The sequence below is a fragment of the Ammospiza caudacuta genome, chromosome 9 (genome assembly GCF_027887145.1).
Source record: "Ammospiza caudacuta isolate bAmmCau1 chromosome 9, bAmmCau1.pri, whole genome shotgun sequence".
NCBI lineage: Eukaryota > Metazoa > Chordata > Aves > Passeriformes > Passerellidae > Ammospiza > Ammospiza caudacuta.
The window spans coordinates 11,663,284-11,680,445 of record NC_080601.1 but is presented as its reverse complement, the minus strand read 5'-3'; the positions used below and the strand labels follow the sequence as shown (position 1 = coordinate 11,680,445).

The following is a 17,162-nucleotide window of genomic DNA, read 5'->3' as shown; positions in this document are numbered from 1 at the left end:
AGTTCTTGGGTTTGAAGTTTCCATGCACAGCAGCCAGAAGTTAGCAATGCTAAAATAGAATAATCAGTCTATTCTCAGATCTGTCTTGCATGAAGCCTGTATTTGTTTACCTAGTTTAAATGTTTAACAAACTAACCTCTTGCAATTTTGAAGACACTTGAGGAATTTGTAGGTGCTTTCATCTTGGAACAGATGTTTTTTACAAGCTAATAATAGCAGTGAGCTACACTGCAGCTGGAAAATATTACATAGCCCACCAATTCTAATCTCTCTTTTTCAAGTTGCAGGAGCAGCAGACTAATTGACATACCTGTCACCTGTAAGCAAGTTTGGCAAATTGGCAACGTGGTCTAGTGGATGGTGTCCCTGCCCTTGGCAGAGGGGTTGGAGTTGGGTCCCTTCCAACACAAGCAGTTCCATATGCTATGATTTTGCCCTGCTGCCTTGTAGAAGTTGCTCCTACTGTAACTCCAAAGGTGCCCCCATGCCAGTGTTGTGAAGGCCTAAAGCCCAGCAGTGTTTCACTGCACACTGTGAAATCCTGCAGGGCACAGGCAGGGATGCTTCCCAAAGTGTCCTCATGCTGTGTGCACAAGCACTTATCTGGCCGTCCTGTGTGGTGTGTTCTCCTCTCTACACTCAGGGAATTGCCTTTGTAGAGTGAGGTGAGAATATGATTTAAAGGCAGTTTCATATATCTAAGGTGAAAAAAAATATTTTTTTTTATTGCAAGGAGTTTTGAATGCTCAGTTTCTATTGCTGGAAAAGAATCTGTCTCCTCAAATTTAAATATATTCTTTTTTTCACCCATCCCTTTCCTTTCTTTTTTAATACCTCTAAGAAGGATTATTGCATATCTATGCCTACCCAATCCCAGCTTTTCTCCCTTTCCCTCCAGTGTGTTCTTGATGAAGGTTGCTCTTGTACATGTGTAGTGCTCTTTGGCAGTTTGTTTGTCAAACATAGAATGCTTTTAACCATCTCTGTTTTAAAGTAAACTGAAGTTACTTCTATGGTAGAGCTGTGCTTGGGGAGATTGCTGTCTGTGGGGCTGGGCTGCCCTTGGAGCACAACTAGGCTGGGTTAGAGGCAAATTAAACAGAGCATGGACAGGTTCCAGCAAGATCAGTGATGGGGAGGCTGCCAGGAGTGAGGGAGCAGAGTCAGTAGGAGCCCTGGCACAGCAGGTGTGAAGGCTGAACGAGGAGGTGAGAGGGCACAGGGCTGGCTGGAGGAAGGTGTATGGAGGGTGTGCCAGGCAAGGTGGGCTGGAATGAGGGGTCCCATCCAAGGGACAGCCGGCTGCAAGGCCAGGCAGGCAGCTAGAGGCACCTTTGGGTTATCAGAGCAGCCAGAGGGAAGGGTGACAGCTGCCCAGAGCCAGGACAGGCAGGATCCTCGGGAACCTTCTGCCTAGGCCAATGGCCACATTGCTCCAGCCCTGCTGCACACCAGGTGTTGGGGCTCTTGTCACAGTGACCACAACATTCATTCAACTAAACTAGCAAACAAATGTAGCCGCGTTTCCTGGTAGATTAGTGGCCTGACATATTTTATTTATGTACTACCAGTGAGGATGGATTGAGATGGGATATCTGATGGCTACTGCATTGAGGTAGGAAACCAAGTTTCACAAGAGGTGGTGAATAAAGGTTGAAGGTTTTTGATGTGTTTAAAAGAACCAGGTTTCAAAACTATGGTAAGGACAGGAACCAGGGCTGAGGGGGGTGTGGAGTCCTGGGCACTGCTCTGCTTGAGGCAGGAGCCTGGCATAGGGAACAAAAAGCACAAGGAGAGTTTGATCTCCAGGAGGAGTGTGTTCAGCATAGCTCATTTCTAGCACTGTGTGTTGAGCAGCATTTCTACAGCAAGAGCTATAATGGCAGAGCTACAGCACGAGTAGCATACACTGAACATTAAAATCTGCCTCTTAGCTGCGACTGGTACTCCAGCCAAGTCATTAGTTCAGTAAGAGCTGCAAACTCAAATCATGCTGCTGATTTTCTTCTGCTTTTGGGAAGGCTTTGGCAAAACACAAGTGTTGTGATATCACATAAAAATTGTGGGAACTGGGATGTGTCCCAGCTACTTTCTTCTGTGAAGCAGAGCTTGTGGAGGGTCACAGAGAAGGCTGATTTTCTTGGCAGTCTGAGATTAGACTTGGATATTGCCAATGAGGCAAAGAGAAGGTGGCAACATTTGGCTTCTGTGACCCTCACCCTGTTGGGAGCTTTATAAATCCCTTGGAAAAAAATTATACTGGAACCACAATTGAGCAAGGAGTTGTTTTGGCTTGTGAAGCCCTTGTGTAGCATTCTCACTTTGGCATGACCCACCTGGTTGGTTGTATCATGTCAATTGCCAACTCCACAAAAAAGAAATGTTGGGACGATGAATGTACAACTACTACAGCAGATTTATGGCAGAGTTGTGTGCAGCTTGCTGGAGACAGAGAAAAAGCATTTTTTAGAGACTCTTTTTTTTTTTTTTTATGTTGGGGGTCAGTGAAGTCTGTGGCTAAAAAAATGAGCATTGCCTTCCTTGGCATTGGAGAAACATTTCCAGCTGACATTAAGGTGATGTTTTTTGCCAGTTTGTTGTCTTTTCTTTTTCCACTTAGTATTCTTTAGGCTTTTGTGGAGGTTAGGCTGAGCCAATACATTGATGTCCAAGGACTCAGATGTCTGCATGGTATAAATCACAGCTCTTAATTACACTGAGTGTGCAGGATGTAGTATTAACTATGAGACAAACAGAAGCCTGTCTTTTGAAACCTGACAACATAACTTGGATCTTGATATTAACCTGATCTACATTTGTGGGCTTCATAGGAAGAGTTGTGTCAAGGCCACACTGCTTCCAACTGGAATATTTTTTTTACATTTTTTACATATGAAGAAATTAAACTTCACAAAAATGTAAAAATAGTAATGTCCCTATACACTATATCAATTCATTAAGACAAACCTCCAGGAAAGATAAATTACCTTTATTTTTCCATGTTGCCACTGGTTCACAATTGTATCTTTCAAGGAATAGTGAAATTTCTTGCTAGAAGAGCAAAGGCTTGGTTGATCTTTTTCAGGATGTTGCCACAAGATATTTTTATTCTATTTGAAGGAGATTTGTAAAAATGTTTCTAATGAGTTGTGCTGTACAAATCTTAATGTTATCCCTATTCAATCCTTATCAGATCAGATTAACAAAAGAAAGATTAGCTCCAGCATGAGGAAAAAATGTACTGCTGCAACACCATGCCACATTCTTTTATTAGGGCTCCAGTTTGCAATCTCTTCAAGCTGGAAAATATCTGGTAATGTTAAAATTGCCTTATTACTTTCTAACTCAGAAAAATCTTGCACTAGATCATATTTTTCCAAAAAGATATTCTGGAATTTATCATCACCCTCTACTCGTTGTTGGTACCCAGCCATCAAATACCCACAGTGAAATTTAGCCAGCTCATACATCTATCTCTGTGTGTTAAAATCTTGAACTTACACAGCTGCTACTCAGCCTGAAATACTGATACCTAATCTTTTGACTTTGATAAGCTTCAGAAAATTAGGGAGTTGTGAAAAATTAATATTTATTCTGGAGTCTTTGTTCAGTCACTTTTACATCCCTTTTAAATGACTGGGCAATCAGATAAAGTTATTAAAACTGGTACCATATAAATGTTAACTTTTGACAATTGCCTCTGGATTTCTTTAACTTTTGTGTGAGTCCTATGCACTTATTTCACAATATCAGTAAGCCAGAATGTAATTTGGATCATTTAACAGCCAAGGGCTTTGCCACATCATCAGATTGTTGGTATCCTTTATCCCCTTTGAAGGAATGAAAGGCAGTTTTCACATCTTTGTTGTCATTATGATCCAGCGTGGCTGCTTCCTGCAATGGGCTCCCCAGCACCCTCTGTGCTTTATCAGCTGTGTCTTTGTGTGATGTGCTACTCTCTGAAGATTATTACTTCTCAGATCTCATCAGAGCTATGAAGAAAGCATTCCTTGTTCATCCATATGCTACAAAACAATGGGAACTTATATGCAAAGACAAAATATCCTACTATTCATGGAAAGAAAGTTTAATTCCCATATTTTTCACTGTTCATGGGACTATTCACTAAAAAATTAACAGGCAACCCCATGTTAAACAAAATTAACCACTTGCGCAGAACGATTTTTTGTTTTCTGGTATCGGACACTTGTTGCATCTCTCATAAGAGGTGATGTTGATTCACTTATATTTGATATAGCTCTTGAAAGACAATGTTGGAATGACCCCAATAAATTCTTAGTTTGATTCTTTCTTTTCACAGATAATATATATGATTAATCAAAAATCTGGTTTTCCAAACTAGGTGTGCTATTCCTAGCAATGTGAGTGGACCCAGTGTGTTTGGGAATCTCTAGTGCAAGAAGATTTGGGGGTTTTATTGGTTAAGGCATAGCATAGTTTTCCACCTCCTGAGTTGCTTCTAGTCATTGTCTCATAACTTGTGTCAAATTTATAATTCATTAACAATCACAGCTTAGTTTGTGGTTTCTTTCCTTTCTCATGCTTCTACAAAATAATTTTATTCAATAGACTTTTCACTTTTCCATCTTCTTTATTTTTAAATTATTAAAAGGAAACAGCGTCTCAGGTACTGTTCAGAGTGGAAACAGTCTTGTGTACTAGTAACAGCACCTTATAATTCCTATTTCCTGTTACTCCAAGCTTAATAATGTCTTGAATCTTAAAAAGTCTAGACTCTGCAAGATCTATGAGATAGTGAGAGGTAGCAGAATTATTCTAAAAATTGTCATGAGTATTTTGGTAGTGCACAGGGTGAAAGAAAAAAGCCCTCTATCTCTGGCCAGGGCAGCCTCTTGTGACCTGCCTTAAACTCCCTTTTTTCCATGTCCACTGATGTGCAAATCCCAGCCTACCTCAGAAAACCATTCTTCCAGGTTTAGCAGTCATGAAAGTTACCCACTAAGGCTCTCTTCTGGTATTAGAAGAGCAGGAAATCCCAGTGTACCTTACAAATGGAAATAGGATCTGGCAGCCATGAGTCCAATGGATCCAAATTTGTCACTGCTAAAAATTGTGATCTGTATTTTGTTCATCTCACTTTAGTTCTCCAGCCAGATACTATTTCATGGCAATTGAGGCTTCTGTATCTTCAGCACGGTGTCAGCAGTGTTGGTTTTGATTATTAAAGAGTCTCTTGCTTTCACCATTATTTTCACTTTCCTTGTCTTTTTCCTTGTTGCTTCATTTACCTTGTCTCCTTTGTGGTGTTATCTTTTTATGTGATAATTTGATTTGTGCCAGGATGATTCCTTTTGAGAGTGAAAGGAAACACGAGATCATCAACCCAATGTTTTATTTTCCCTTCATTGCATGTTCTCTATATTTTATCTTGTTTTTATTTTAAATTATTTTTTTCTGTATTTTAATGACATGTCTGAAATCTTTGTACATTTTTTGCTCAGTTGCATATAAATTATCATTTGTTTGTACTGCTGTATTGTATTCTACTTTTCTAAGAATAAATAAAGGTTTGTTTGGGGAAAATAAATCATGCAAACATTGGCAAAATAATGCATTTTAATGCCATCTAGAAATTCAGTTTCAAACCAGCTTTGAATGTAATAAGCTGTGGAACTTCATTTAAGTCGCATTTTTAAATCAGCAAAGCGGTGTTAGGAGCCAGTCAACCCAGAATGCAAAGTTTACTGTTGCTTGATGATAAAGTATAAGCTGGAAGAACCAGTCAAAAAAAAAAAAAAAAGAGGCCTATATAATTTATAAATTAGTTTGTACAGAGGCTGGTAATAGCTGGAAGGGCATCTTAACTATCTCCATGCTGGCTTTTTATGGGACTGAAGAAACAAGATTTTCTCTTTGGAGGTGCCTGTAGTGAAGCAGATATTCTGTAATTCCAGGCAGGGTGCACATCCAGCATCCAATGAAATCACCCAACCCCTGCTATTGATCACCATAGATTTTGGTCAAGGCTGTAATGGGTTTAACAGTGACATATCATCCCTGTGATTTATGGCACTGGGCCCAGGCTTCTGCTACCCAAAGCAGTGGTGAAGCAACTGAGTTTTGTACCAGCATATTTCCCTACCTGCAAGGGAGGGATTTTTGTGTTTGGTTTAATTTTTCTCTGTCGTGTAAGAAAACCCTGCTAATGGGATCCTTAGGGATATAATCTGAATTTACCTGGCATGAACCTTAGGGGGGAAGAAAATTATTCAACAGAAATAAGCTTAAAAAATGAGTGTTGCCATGCAGGGGAATCAAAAAGAAATAACCTGTCTAAAGTTTCAGTTTGGTGATGAGTGTAAGTACTTGCTTAATTTGCATTACATTGCCTATCCCAGAGAACTTCTGTGGCTACTCATGAGCTTGGCATGAGCTTATGTATTTTACTGAAGTGGAGCCTTAATGTGTCAGATTCTTTTAGATTCTTCACACAATGTTTACACAGCTAATTTTTGTATGTCTTATCTCAGCCTTTGGCGGTATTTTAAAGTTGACTTTTTTAAGGGGGTGTAAAATAACAAAATCAGTAAAAGTTTAAAATAATAAAAAGCATAAAATGTGACTTTTTCTCAAATTTCTTTTGCATTTTTGTGGTTTGTAAAATGCCTTAGGTGTTGATCTGACTAAGCATTTAAGCATGTACATAAAATTAAATAAGAGGTGAATTCTAATCTCACCCAGAGCACCAAAACATTTCCATTCCTTTTAGTGGCATAGGGTCAAACTTCAGTTGCTTTGAAGCACCTGAAGACGGGGAATAATATGTGCATTGAGGTTATTTGGTGAAAATTGACCTTACCATGCAATGATATTAACATGCAATTTATAAACCTATTTATCAATTGAATTTAAATAATTTTATAATACCTGAAATAATCTGTAATCAATGTTAATGAAATATTAAGGTATCGCAGATACCAATACTGTGGAAAATATTTTTTTAAAATAACCAATCGCTTGGTTATGATCTTCCATAAGTCCAGACCCTTATTTATAGGCACATATATAAGAAAGAGCTACAAAAACTCACTCAACAAGCACTGTTTCTTCAGAATTATTAAATATGCAAGCATTATCTTTTGGGAAACTGGTGACCAGACTTTTATTATGCTGAGCTATTTTAATAATTTGGCTAGTCATGCCTTGTCTTATGTCAAAATAAAAGCTTGGGCAGTTTCCAAAATACAGCCCTGAATAGAGGCACAGAAACCTTTCCAAAATTTGGTTTTTAATTGCAAAAATTGTGGCTAATAGTCAGGAGTATGGATTTTGTAAACCTTTCATATAGCTGGAGTGGAGATGAGAGGCTTTGTAAATCAGCTAACCCTGGGCATCAAACAGGTTGTAGAAGCAATTCTTTGTCTCCTGTGCCAACTCTCTCTTCTCCTCCTGGCATATTAGGAAAAAAATGGAAACTTTTGAGATTTGCATGTGACTAGACAGGAATGGTGAAGAACGAGGGTGTGGAGCAATCTGTTACTCCTGATGCTCCATAGAGTAATTCAGTCTGCTAAAGGATAGCATTGCTTTGCTTTGGGCTCACTAGTGAGAAATTGCATTCCTTATGGACTAGATTATATTTTAGGATTTAAAAAAATATGTTAAGCAATGTAAAGAAATCATTAATTTTTAGTGAATTTTTGGAATAGAACCATCATTAATTTAATTTTTCCTTTGTAAAAGAGTAATCTGTCACATCACAGTGTAATTTTAGATGATGTCAAATTCTGAAAACACCACCCTTTTGAGGGCCATCCTCTTTTGTTGCAATGCTGTTTCAGACCAGACGTATATGAAATGATGAGTACATGTTTGCTGAAAAGAGTGAAATATTAATTACATTATTAGCCTCACTATTTTGATCCTTCTTTTTTTTTCTCCCCACATCTTCCTTTCCCTTTCTGTCTGGAGATGGCCAATGATGTGAGGCTGGGCCTCAGAAGCATGGTGAGAATTTCTAATGAACATACAGATGATTGGTTTCTTGTTGAAAATGCCTGCACAGATGAATCCCTGTTAGTTTCCTCCACATCTTTACCTTCCCCTGTCACTCCCCTTGATCCCAACCTCTGTGTTGTTGGAAATGCCTGTAGCTGCAGTCTGTAGTGTGTACACAGTAGAGGTTTCTCCGGTTGCAAGTTCTCCTTTCTCCCAAGTTCCTTTGCAGAGACATTGGCATGCTCATCAACCAGCACTCATTCTGTACTGCATTTTGCTGCTTGTGTTGGGAAATGTTTCTTTGCATTCTCTTATTGTCCTGTTAATTTTTAACATCATGAAAACTGTGGAAACATCTGTACCATGTGAACCACTCACTCATTCTCGTTGTCATTGCGTTACCAGCTGGTGAACCAAGGTTGGTAAGGATTTTAAACTTGAATATCTCAGCATGAGGCTGGATGTCCCCTTTCATATTGAGTAACAAATGAAAATGCTATCACAGGCTCTTCCCTGGCAGGTTTGGGTCTGTTGTGAGGTCTAGACTGTTGTCTCTGTGATTGCACTTAGTTAATGGATGGTGGTGAATGTGGGAGCAGATCATTGCAAGGCACTGTGGGGCAACCTGATCTTCCCCATCAGGACTGTCCTGGGTATTTATTCACAGAGACAGGGATGCACTTCAAGAGGATAAATAAGACAAAGAGAGAGGTTTGGCTGGTTCAAAGTGGTGTGCATGGTCAGCTGCACTGGCCTGCTGGGGAGATTGCTGTCTGGGGTATTCCTGGCAAGGCTCATAGGCAAGACCTGTGAGACACGTCAGAATTAGACCCCTGCTTAGATGTGATTTCAGCTTAGATAAATCCACCCTGGGTAAGGTGTGCAACAGGACTGTGGGAAGATGTGAACTGCTTCATAAAGGTTCTTGCTACCAGTTCTGTGGCCAGTCACTGTTACTTGTTTGGTGACTAGGCTTTTGGTTAATAATTTATTTACACCTATTTTCTGGCTGAGGATAGCTGGAAATTATGTATTTGAAACAATTTTCTGTCACATTAACATCAACTTTGCAGGATTCTGTAATATCTCACTTTTTTTCAGGTTTACTTAAGAGGAAAAAGAGTGTTACTGTCTCTTCATAAAGGAATTTCTGCTCTCTGGTGAAGGAGAGCATCATTTAGTGAATAAGGTGTCCTCTTGTACATAATTTTTATGAAGTTTTGTTTTTTTGCAGATGATTCTACATTTAATGAAATTAACATACTGCAGAACTTTCTTTTATTCTTTCAATTAGGTAACAGCCAACTGGACCTCACCTGATGTCAGTCTCAATGCCTTCTTCTAACAGCTGGTTTATGGACGATAGTTTAGCTAATTGCTAATTTAGAATACATGGTAGAGCTTCCACTTGTAAGAGCAGAAGCTTGATTGCAGGATTGGGCCTGAGCAGGTTTTCAAGTAGACTCTTGAGGTGCATCCCTGCGTATTTCCAATAAGATTCTGTTATGGTCAAACCAGCTTTGAGCAGAGCACACTCAGAAACACTCAACAAATTTTATGTAGCTTTAAGTGCTGATGACTGGGTGAGCTGCCTGTGTTAAATTAATGACAGCAGACATCCATCACCACTGCATCTGTGTGCACGTCTCCCTGCATTTCACTGCATTGTCGGCTGCGGAATCTCCGGAATAATGAGTGTCACACAGTGAGTCTTGTTCAAAAGGGGCTGTTGGTATTAATGTAACACCATACTGTATTGCCATTGTTTTGCAGCACATCTAGTACATATATCATCACAGCTTTTTCTTCTTGAGCAAGCCAATTATGCCTGGTTTTGCCAATCTGTCAGAGCCTCCTGGAATAAATTAAAATTACAGCTTTGCATATGCAGGAGCTGTAACTGAAAGTAATGATAATGACCCTGGGTGAATACAGGATTTCAAAATAATCCTAACCAATTGTACACATGCAGAGCTGCTGCTGCTTTATTTCTCTTTAACAAGGTAAATATTTGAGTCCACGATGTCTGAAACCCCACAGACTGAAGCTGGTTGCTGGGTGGAGCTGTGGGGTTTGATGCTGAGTAAGAAGAAAATAGTCTATGGGTACCTGAGCATGGAAAGTGCTGTTTCAGTTTTTTTCTCTGCCTGCTTTTTCAGTTTTGCAGTATGGCTGGCTGTGCCTGGAAGTGCCTGAGTGTTCCTTTCTAACTGGGCACAGGTGTGCCTTCCAGCACCTGTGTCTCATGGCCTCTGACAGACACCTGCCATTATGAACACACATGTATGAGTCAGGAGGAGTTTTATACGGGTGGGAGAGAGACCAGCATGTTTCCTGGTCAGGGACAGAAGAGGAAGTGTCTGTGGGGCACTGGAGTTTGTCTCAAATTTTGAAACCCAGCCCTACTCACAAAATTACCTAATTTTTTAAAAATAGTTCTTGCACAGAATGAAAAGCTAATATTAGCATTTGTGTCTTGGTTTCTTTCTCTCATCAAATGGTAATCCTTCATGTTGTCACCCAGGACAGGAAACAAAAAACCAAAGCAGAAACGTGCCCTGATTGATGATTAAGGCTATATTACCTTAAAAGCTTTGTTTTCTGCATATCTCCTGAGTCTTATTAACTGCTTTAACAGGCTTTTAATTCTTGGCACAGTTACCAGCACCTGACTGGGAGGTATTGACATATGCAAGTTATTCCCTCCCTGTTTGAGCCTGTCTGCCCATATTGGCTATGTTTCTGAAATTTTTGTCCTTCTGGGGTCAGGGCCATCAATCTTTTTCTTCTCCAGTCTAGCGTGCTTTTATTTGCATGTGTTGGATGTTGATGGAACTTATCACAGTTTTGGCATAGTTTTAGCATCACATTTCTGCAGATATTAGACTTTCCTATTGGGGCATTTGTCTTCCTTTTTTTGCCTTGATGGAACTGCTTCATCATCGTGTAGCATTTTTATGTTTTGAAGTGGCTTTTCTAGAACTCTGTGATAAACTCACAGAAATCACAAGTAAAAAACCAGATAACACAATGGTGTCTATAATTAAAATATTTTTCTCAAAAAATTTTCCCTTGGAAGATCCCAAGTGTTGCAAGCCAGTAAGCTAAGCAGTATTAACTTTTAATTAATTGTATTTAGAGGGATATAGGCAGTTTCTCAAAAACATCAGCCAGTAGCTCCATTCCAACACCCTTGAATTTGATCACATTAACTGACTCCAAACCTCCCAATTGGTACCATATTCTTTCAGTATGACTGCTCACAGGCTTTATTAGAACCACCTGTCAAGAGTCACAGAAAATAAGCTAGGAAATAAAACATATTGATTACTCTGTAAATGATGGTGTCTGCATTATCTTGTCATAATTCCACTCGGTGTGAAAAGGGCAGACCTGGTTAGTCCTGAAAGGGAGTCATAGTTTCTTGCAGGTGTGACCACGCAGGTTTAGTCATTCCCAGGCAATTCTGGTGAGCATCCTCCACATCACTCCAAGCCAGGGTGTGCTCCTGCTGTCAGTCACAGGCCACTGAACCTGTTGCTCATGATCAAGTGCTTGGGACATATCAAAAACCTGCCCCTCTAAGGCCCTTCCAGAACTCAAACTCACTGGGGGATGTTGACATTTCACTTGGTATTTATGCATAAGAGAATTTCCTGACCAGGAGCAATGATTGTTTTGCTGTTTTCCTTAAGCTTCAGAGGATAAGCCTGGGTGTATAATTAATTTTCCTTACACGTTTCTTTTCTTCACTGATTAATTTCTTCAACTGATCTATTTGGAGTACAACATTAATATTGAAAATAGAATTATGAAGACAGCAAAGGAAAACTATTTTATCTTTTCCTGGCAACACAAGCATATACTTGTGTCCAACACAGCCATAGATGAGAAGTGAAGTTGAATTGGTATGAAATGTCTGAGATGTGACATATTTATAATATTAACTAAATTTTATATATTAAGTGCAAAAAATAATTTTTTTACAAATTACTGATATTTTACAAGAAGCACAGAACTACAAATAAAGGAGAACATGGAGCTGACAATGGATAAAACATAATAACTTTTAAGATTTCTTTTTCTGGCTTTATTGCCATTTAAACCTTTCTTCATTTAGCCTGTTAGTTTTCAGTAACATATGCCATGTTACTGAATTTCCCAGAAGAAAAATAAAAGGAAAAAAAAATGATTAGGTTTACAGAATTTACAGAGTCTGAAAGGTTGGCTTGTCACATAATGCTATCCTGAAACCTCTGCTTCTGGAAATCTTGGATTCAAAGCAGTTTTATGGTGTGCAATGACAAACTAATATTTTCAAGGGTTTCTGAATTTAATCTTGGGTTTTTTAAAAGGATTTGAAGAATCATTCATTCACCATTAAGATAGTCTCATACAAACCTTGACATTTAGTTATTTAGCTGCTCTTTTCTAATAAGACAAAGAAAAAGGAAAGAACCTTTAAAAATGTGATTTTATAATTCCTCAGAGACAAGTTGTTTTCCATAACCTTTGCAAACATTTTATTTTGACAAGGAAAAGAGGGAATAATGTGAATTCCTGTTCTGTTGAAAGCCTTTAAAAACTTTTCTTTGATCTTAATAAGGCCAGCAAGTTGTCCTTAATGCTGAAGAAAGAGAAGTAGGCAAGTGAAATCATCACCCCTACCTCTTAAAGAGATCCCAAGTATTTCCTTCTCTATGTACTTCACAAAGTGTTCTGGGGTAGATAGAATGGGGTGTCTGTGTGCAGGAACTGGTTTTAATCTTTATTGAGAATGAAATTTGTAGCACAGTGAAACATGGGTTTGTATTGTGAAACATAAGCAACTTCAAAACCACTATTTCCTGAGGAATGCTGAGGAAGAAAAGGCCTGTCAGGCCAGGAGAGGGGAACATCCCAAAAGATGTGGAATGTTCCTTAATGATCCCTATGGTCTGGACCCAGAGATGTGTATTAAAAGCATCCAAGCTGTGGCTCTTCATGTTTACAACTAAAAGGGCTCAGCTAAATATTAATTCAATTAATCAAGATTAATTCATGCTTTGAATTTTATGACCTTCTGTGCCCAGATGCTCCAAATGAAGATCCTGCTTCATTCACGAATTTATTTTCTCTCTGCAAACAATTAATGACTGCTTGTTGCAATTATTGAAACCTTACCTTTCCCTCTGGATTGGCTTTATCCAAGTCTCATACTTGTTCCACTAGCAAAGCAAGATGAATACACTTAGGATGTACTTGCAATAAAAAAATTAAAATATAAATAAAACATTGGTGTATATTTTCACTTGAAATGATCTGAAGAAGGCATTAGTATTTGGCAAAAGCTCAGAAAAATGTAAATGAGTCATGAGCATTTTGCCAAAGCCTCATTTAGGAATATTTGCTCTAATATTTGCTCAGTTCTAACCTGAGTTCTCTTTTGTTTTCTTATTTTGTAGTGGAGATTTGACAAGAATATGAGTCCCAGATACCCAGAATGCCAGCTGGGAGTCCACATCCCAGCTAGCAGCATCATTTAGAAAAAAATCAGTACAGGGTACCTAAGGAGGCATTGCATAATGGGAGTTAGCTCCTTAGGCTCAGCATCATAATACGTGGTGCTAGCTGCAGTTTGTGCACAAGCAGAACTTTGCAGCAAGCTTTTGTTGGCAAACAGGTGAGGAAAATAAAGCAGTGAGTGGTTGGACATCTCTTCCAAAGGAACCCAGCCAGAGAGGTTGAGCTTACTCCCATTGGGAATAATGGAAGAACTTATCTCACGTTTGCCCCAGGTCTACAATTTTAGTTCAAGAAAAAGGAACTGAGGAAATGAGGAATTGCATCCATGTAATCCTCTGGTCACTACCATAAATCCTTAAGTTTCCTGGCTACAGAGTTTAGGGAAGAGTGTCTGAGTTATCATCAGCTTAGTGCATTGTCTAATGTATTGAATGAAGGGCCTGACAGGTCAGGCGTGTTTGTTGTCAGGAAGGACTTAATAGAGCTGCAGGGGTTATCTGATCAAGTGTTGTGTGATCCCTTCATGTCAAAAAAGTTTATTTTTTATTTTATTATCCATTGATTTGTCTCTAACTCAAAATTATCCGATTAGAGAATTTGGCTGAAAAAGCAGGATTTTTAAAAAGTTATTTGTTTCTTTGGTGCAGAAGATTATATCCCCAGGTTTCTGGAAGCTTCATGGGGATTTTGGTGAGTTTATGACATAAATTAAATAGGAATTCATTTTCCACTGATTAGCAAAGAATTTGTAACACGCAGCTCAGCCCTGTAATTGTGGCGCAATTGTGTTCCAGTTGAAATCAATATGGATTTAGCCGAAGCTAAGGACACAGGTTTGAACTGTACATCATGTAACACTAATTCTTTTCCAAACCCATGCAGGGATCAGCAAATTCAATGGTTCTTGAGTAATGTAGAAGGGATGTTAAATCACAGGGTTACAACTGAATCTGTAGTTGACATTGACTGGAATCAAGGACTTTGGAGTTGGCTTGTCAATTTACAGGGGAAAGCAAAGTTGCATAGCAGAGGATACCACTGGAATAAGATTGTAATTCTCTGTGCTTCACCTGAACACCAGTGATGAAATATTAAAAGGAGTGAGTGGCAGTGACACTTTGTACTTCATTCCCTGAGCCTGCATCTTGCTATGAATCAGTAAGGCTGGTGGTATTGTGTTAAACCAACATTTAAGCCCAGGTTGACCTTGGGGAGTCAGGGATTACTGGAACACAAAAGTTTTGGGTAGTCCTGCTCCCTAGGTTGGAGCCTTGCTGTGTGAGTAATGTAATTACAGGTTTGTGTTGGACCAGGGAATTTCTCCAGTTCCAGGGTTGTTGGGCTGTTATGCTTTGCTGCTATTCTGCTGTGTGTTACACTTGCATCAAATAACTAAACTGCAATCATAGCTGTGCTTTATGAAATGTAGAGAAATTATATAATGTAATACCCTTTTATCGGCAGTACAATGCTAGCTGTTAAAATTCAGTCAGGCAGCATCCCAGGTGGTTGACTTCACCCTGCCAATTTTGTTGCTTCCCAGTTTGAGCATCTTGAATGCAGTACTGAGGTGATAAACAGCCCACTGTAGGTCTTTGCTACTTCAGGATTTAAAGACAACTCCTTTTGCTGTGTTTCCTTTAGCTAAGAGCTAGAGTGTCCTGAGTGAGTGGTTCTGACAGATGAGGAGACCACTCTGTGAACCTTAGGAAACGCACTCTCAGAAGATGGTGATGCATTTCCTAAAGACCAACACTGTTTTCCTGAGCTCTGACCATAGATAGACTTTTCCAGATGACATGTCAAGATGACAGAGAGCTTATGGTCTGTCATGCAACTGTTCCAAACACAAATGCAAGGTTCCCTCCCCTGGGCTCCCGGAGTAGGCCTCTCTCAGTGCTGCTCCAGTGGGTTTTATTCTGTGCCACACAGGTGACCCAGAGCCTCCTGATGGGAGGGTAGGAATTCATCATCACCACAACCCCTGGCTAGCAGATTTCAATGAAGCAACTACCCTGAAGTCATGGGTTTTTTACTGACATATTCTTTAGAAAATGCTCTGCAGATACATGAGATAGTGGTGAGCTGTCATGTGGTGACAAGGGACTGAGCTACCCAGTGAAATGTGGAGTCCCAGGTCATCTGTTTGCCTGCTATAGGCTTTTTTCTGAGCTTCTGCAAGGTGAGCCAAGGGCGTGAGGGATGTGCTGGTCCCTGATGCCAGCCGTCATTTACCTCCCAGGAGGATGGGATTGACAACATCAGGAGCTCCAGCAGGCTGAGATTGAGCTGGTGTTTTCTTCAGCAGGTTTTTCATCTGGAGATGTTGCCAGACCTCAAGGTTTTGCACAGGCACAGCTGAAATCCAAGTGATGTAATGAGTGATCAGCAGCTGTGGTCACACAGAGGAAAGGAAGGGGGCCGGATGGGGTTGGAGATTGTGTTTGGACTGATTGCTCTGATTTCTTCCCCACCAGGACAAAGAAGTGAACCTGGAGCAGGTGCACAGACGCATGAACAGTTTAATTGATGAAGACATAGCCCACAAGCAGATCTCCCCAGCGTCCATCGAGATCTCGGCGCTGGAGATCGGGGGCATGCAGCCAGCCCAGACCCTGGAGCCGGTGCGCGAGTACCAGAACACGCAACTTTCTGTCAGCACCTTTTTACCAGAACAGACAACTCATGGTGCCAGCAGGACACTGACAGCTGCCTCGGGCAGCAACCTGCCGCTGCCCCTGAGCAGCTCAGCCACCATGCCCTCCATACAGTGCAAACACAGGTCACCCAACGGAGGACTATTCCGGCAGAGCCCCGTGAAAACCCCGATCCCAATGTCATTCCAGTCCGTGCCGGGGGGAGTCATCCCAGAAGCGATGGAGCCCTCGCACGGAACATCCATATGATGAAAACAAACAGTACAAACAACCAGCAGAGATTTTTAATACAAAAATTTAAAAGAAACAAAAAAAAAAAAAAAAAAAAAGAGAAAAAGAAAATGAACTCTTATGTTTTTCTTGTATATACTTGTAAATAATGAAAGAATGAAGTGGGGTAAAAGTGTATTTTGAATATTCCCAATTTTCGAAGTAAGTAAAAAACAAAACAAAAAAGAAACAAAAATGTATGAATGACTTTGTAAATTTTGTTCTATATGAATAAAAAGGCAAACTACTTGTGGTCGTTCTCAAGTGCCAAAGAAGACCTGTTACTGGGACTGAGGGCCATACTTTTCTTTTATTCCCATGGATTTCAACACTTATTCCCTTACAGGTATGGTTTTTTTAAGAGCAAAAAAATTATCTCTTTCTTGCTAGAAAAATTCACCATGCTCAGATTTCTCCTTTCCCCAGAACCCTGTTTTATAGCCAAGATGACAATTCACTCAGAGAACTTAGCAGCTGGTATTAGCATAGCAGTAAAAAATGCTTTAAAGGTGAATTATAACTCAAATCCAACAAACAATAAACAGAGAATACTTTCCTTCTAACAAGGATTTAAACTTCCACACAGTTTCTAAATTTAAGCACAGGATTATTGGATTGTGGTTTTACTGTCTGCTGTGCTGTGTGGCTCTTTTTATTTAACTTTCTGTGTTTTGTTATACATATATATATAATATATATTATATATATTATGACGTATATATTATATATATAAATGCTTTGATGAACAAC

The 17,162-nt window shown here is 39.6% G+C and overlaps 1 protein-coding gene across 3 annotated transcripts in view; it reads left to right on the top strand.

Moving 5' to 3' along the window:
* GRID1 (glutamate ionotropic receptor delta type subunit 1) overlaps positions 1-16,495 on the top strand; it is a 479,753-nt gene extending 463,258 nt beyond the window's left edge. For 2 of the 3 annotated variants that reach the window (XM_058810534.1, XM_058810533.1), the window contains 2 exons: positions 2,729-2,731; positions 15,963-16,495. In XM_058810534.1, coding sequence (XP_058666517.1) covers positions 2,729-2,731; positions 15,963-16,391 — 432 coding nt within the window. In that variant the 3' untranslated portion in view covers positions 16,392-16,495. The remainder of the gene's footprint in view (positions 1-2,728; positions 2,732-15,962) is intronic. The other variant, XM_058810532.1, reaches the window with a different exon arrangement.
* Positions 16,496-17,162: the final 667 nt, after the last annotated feature.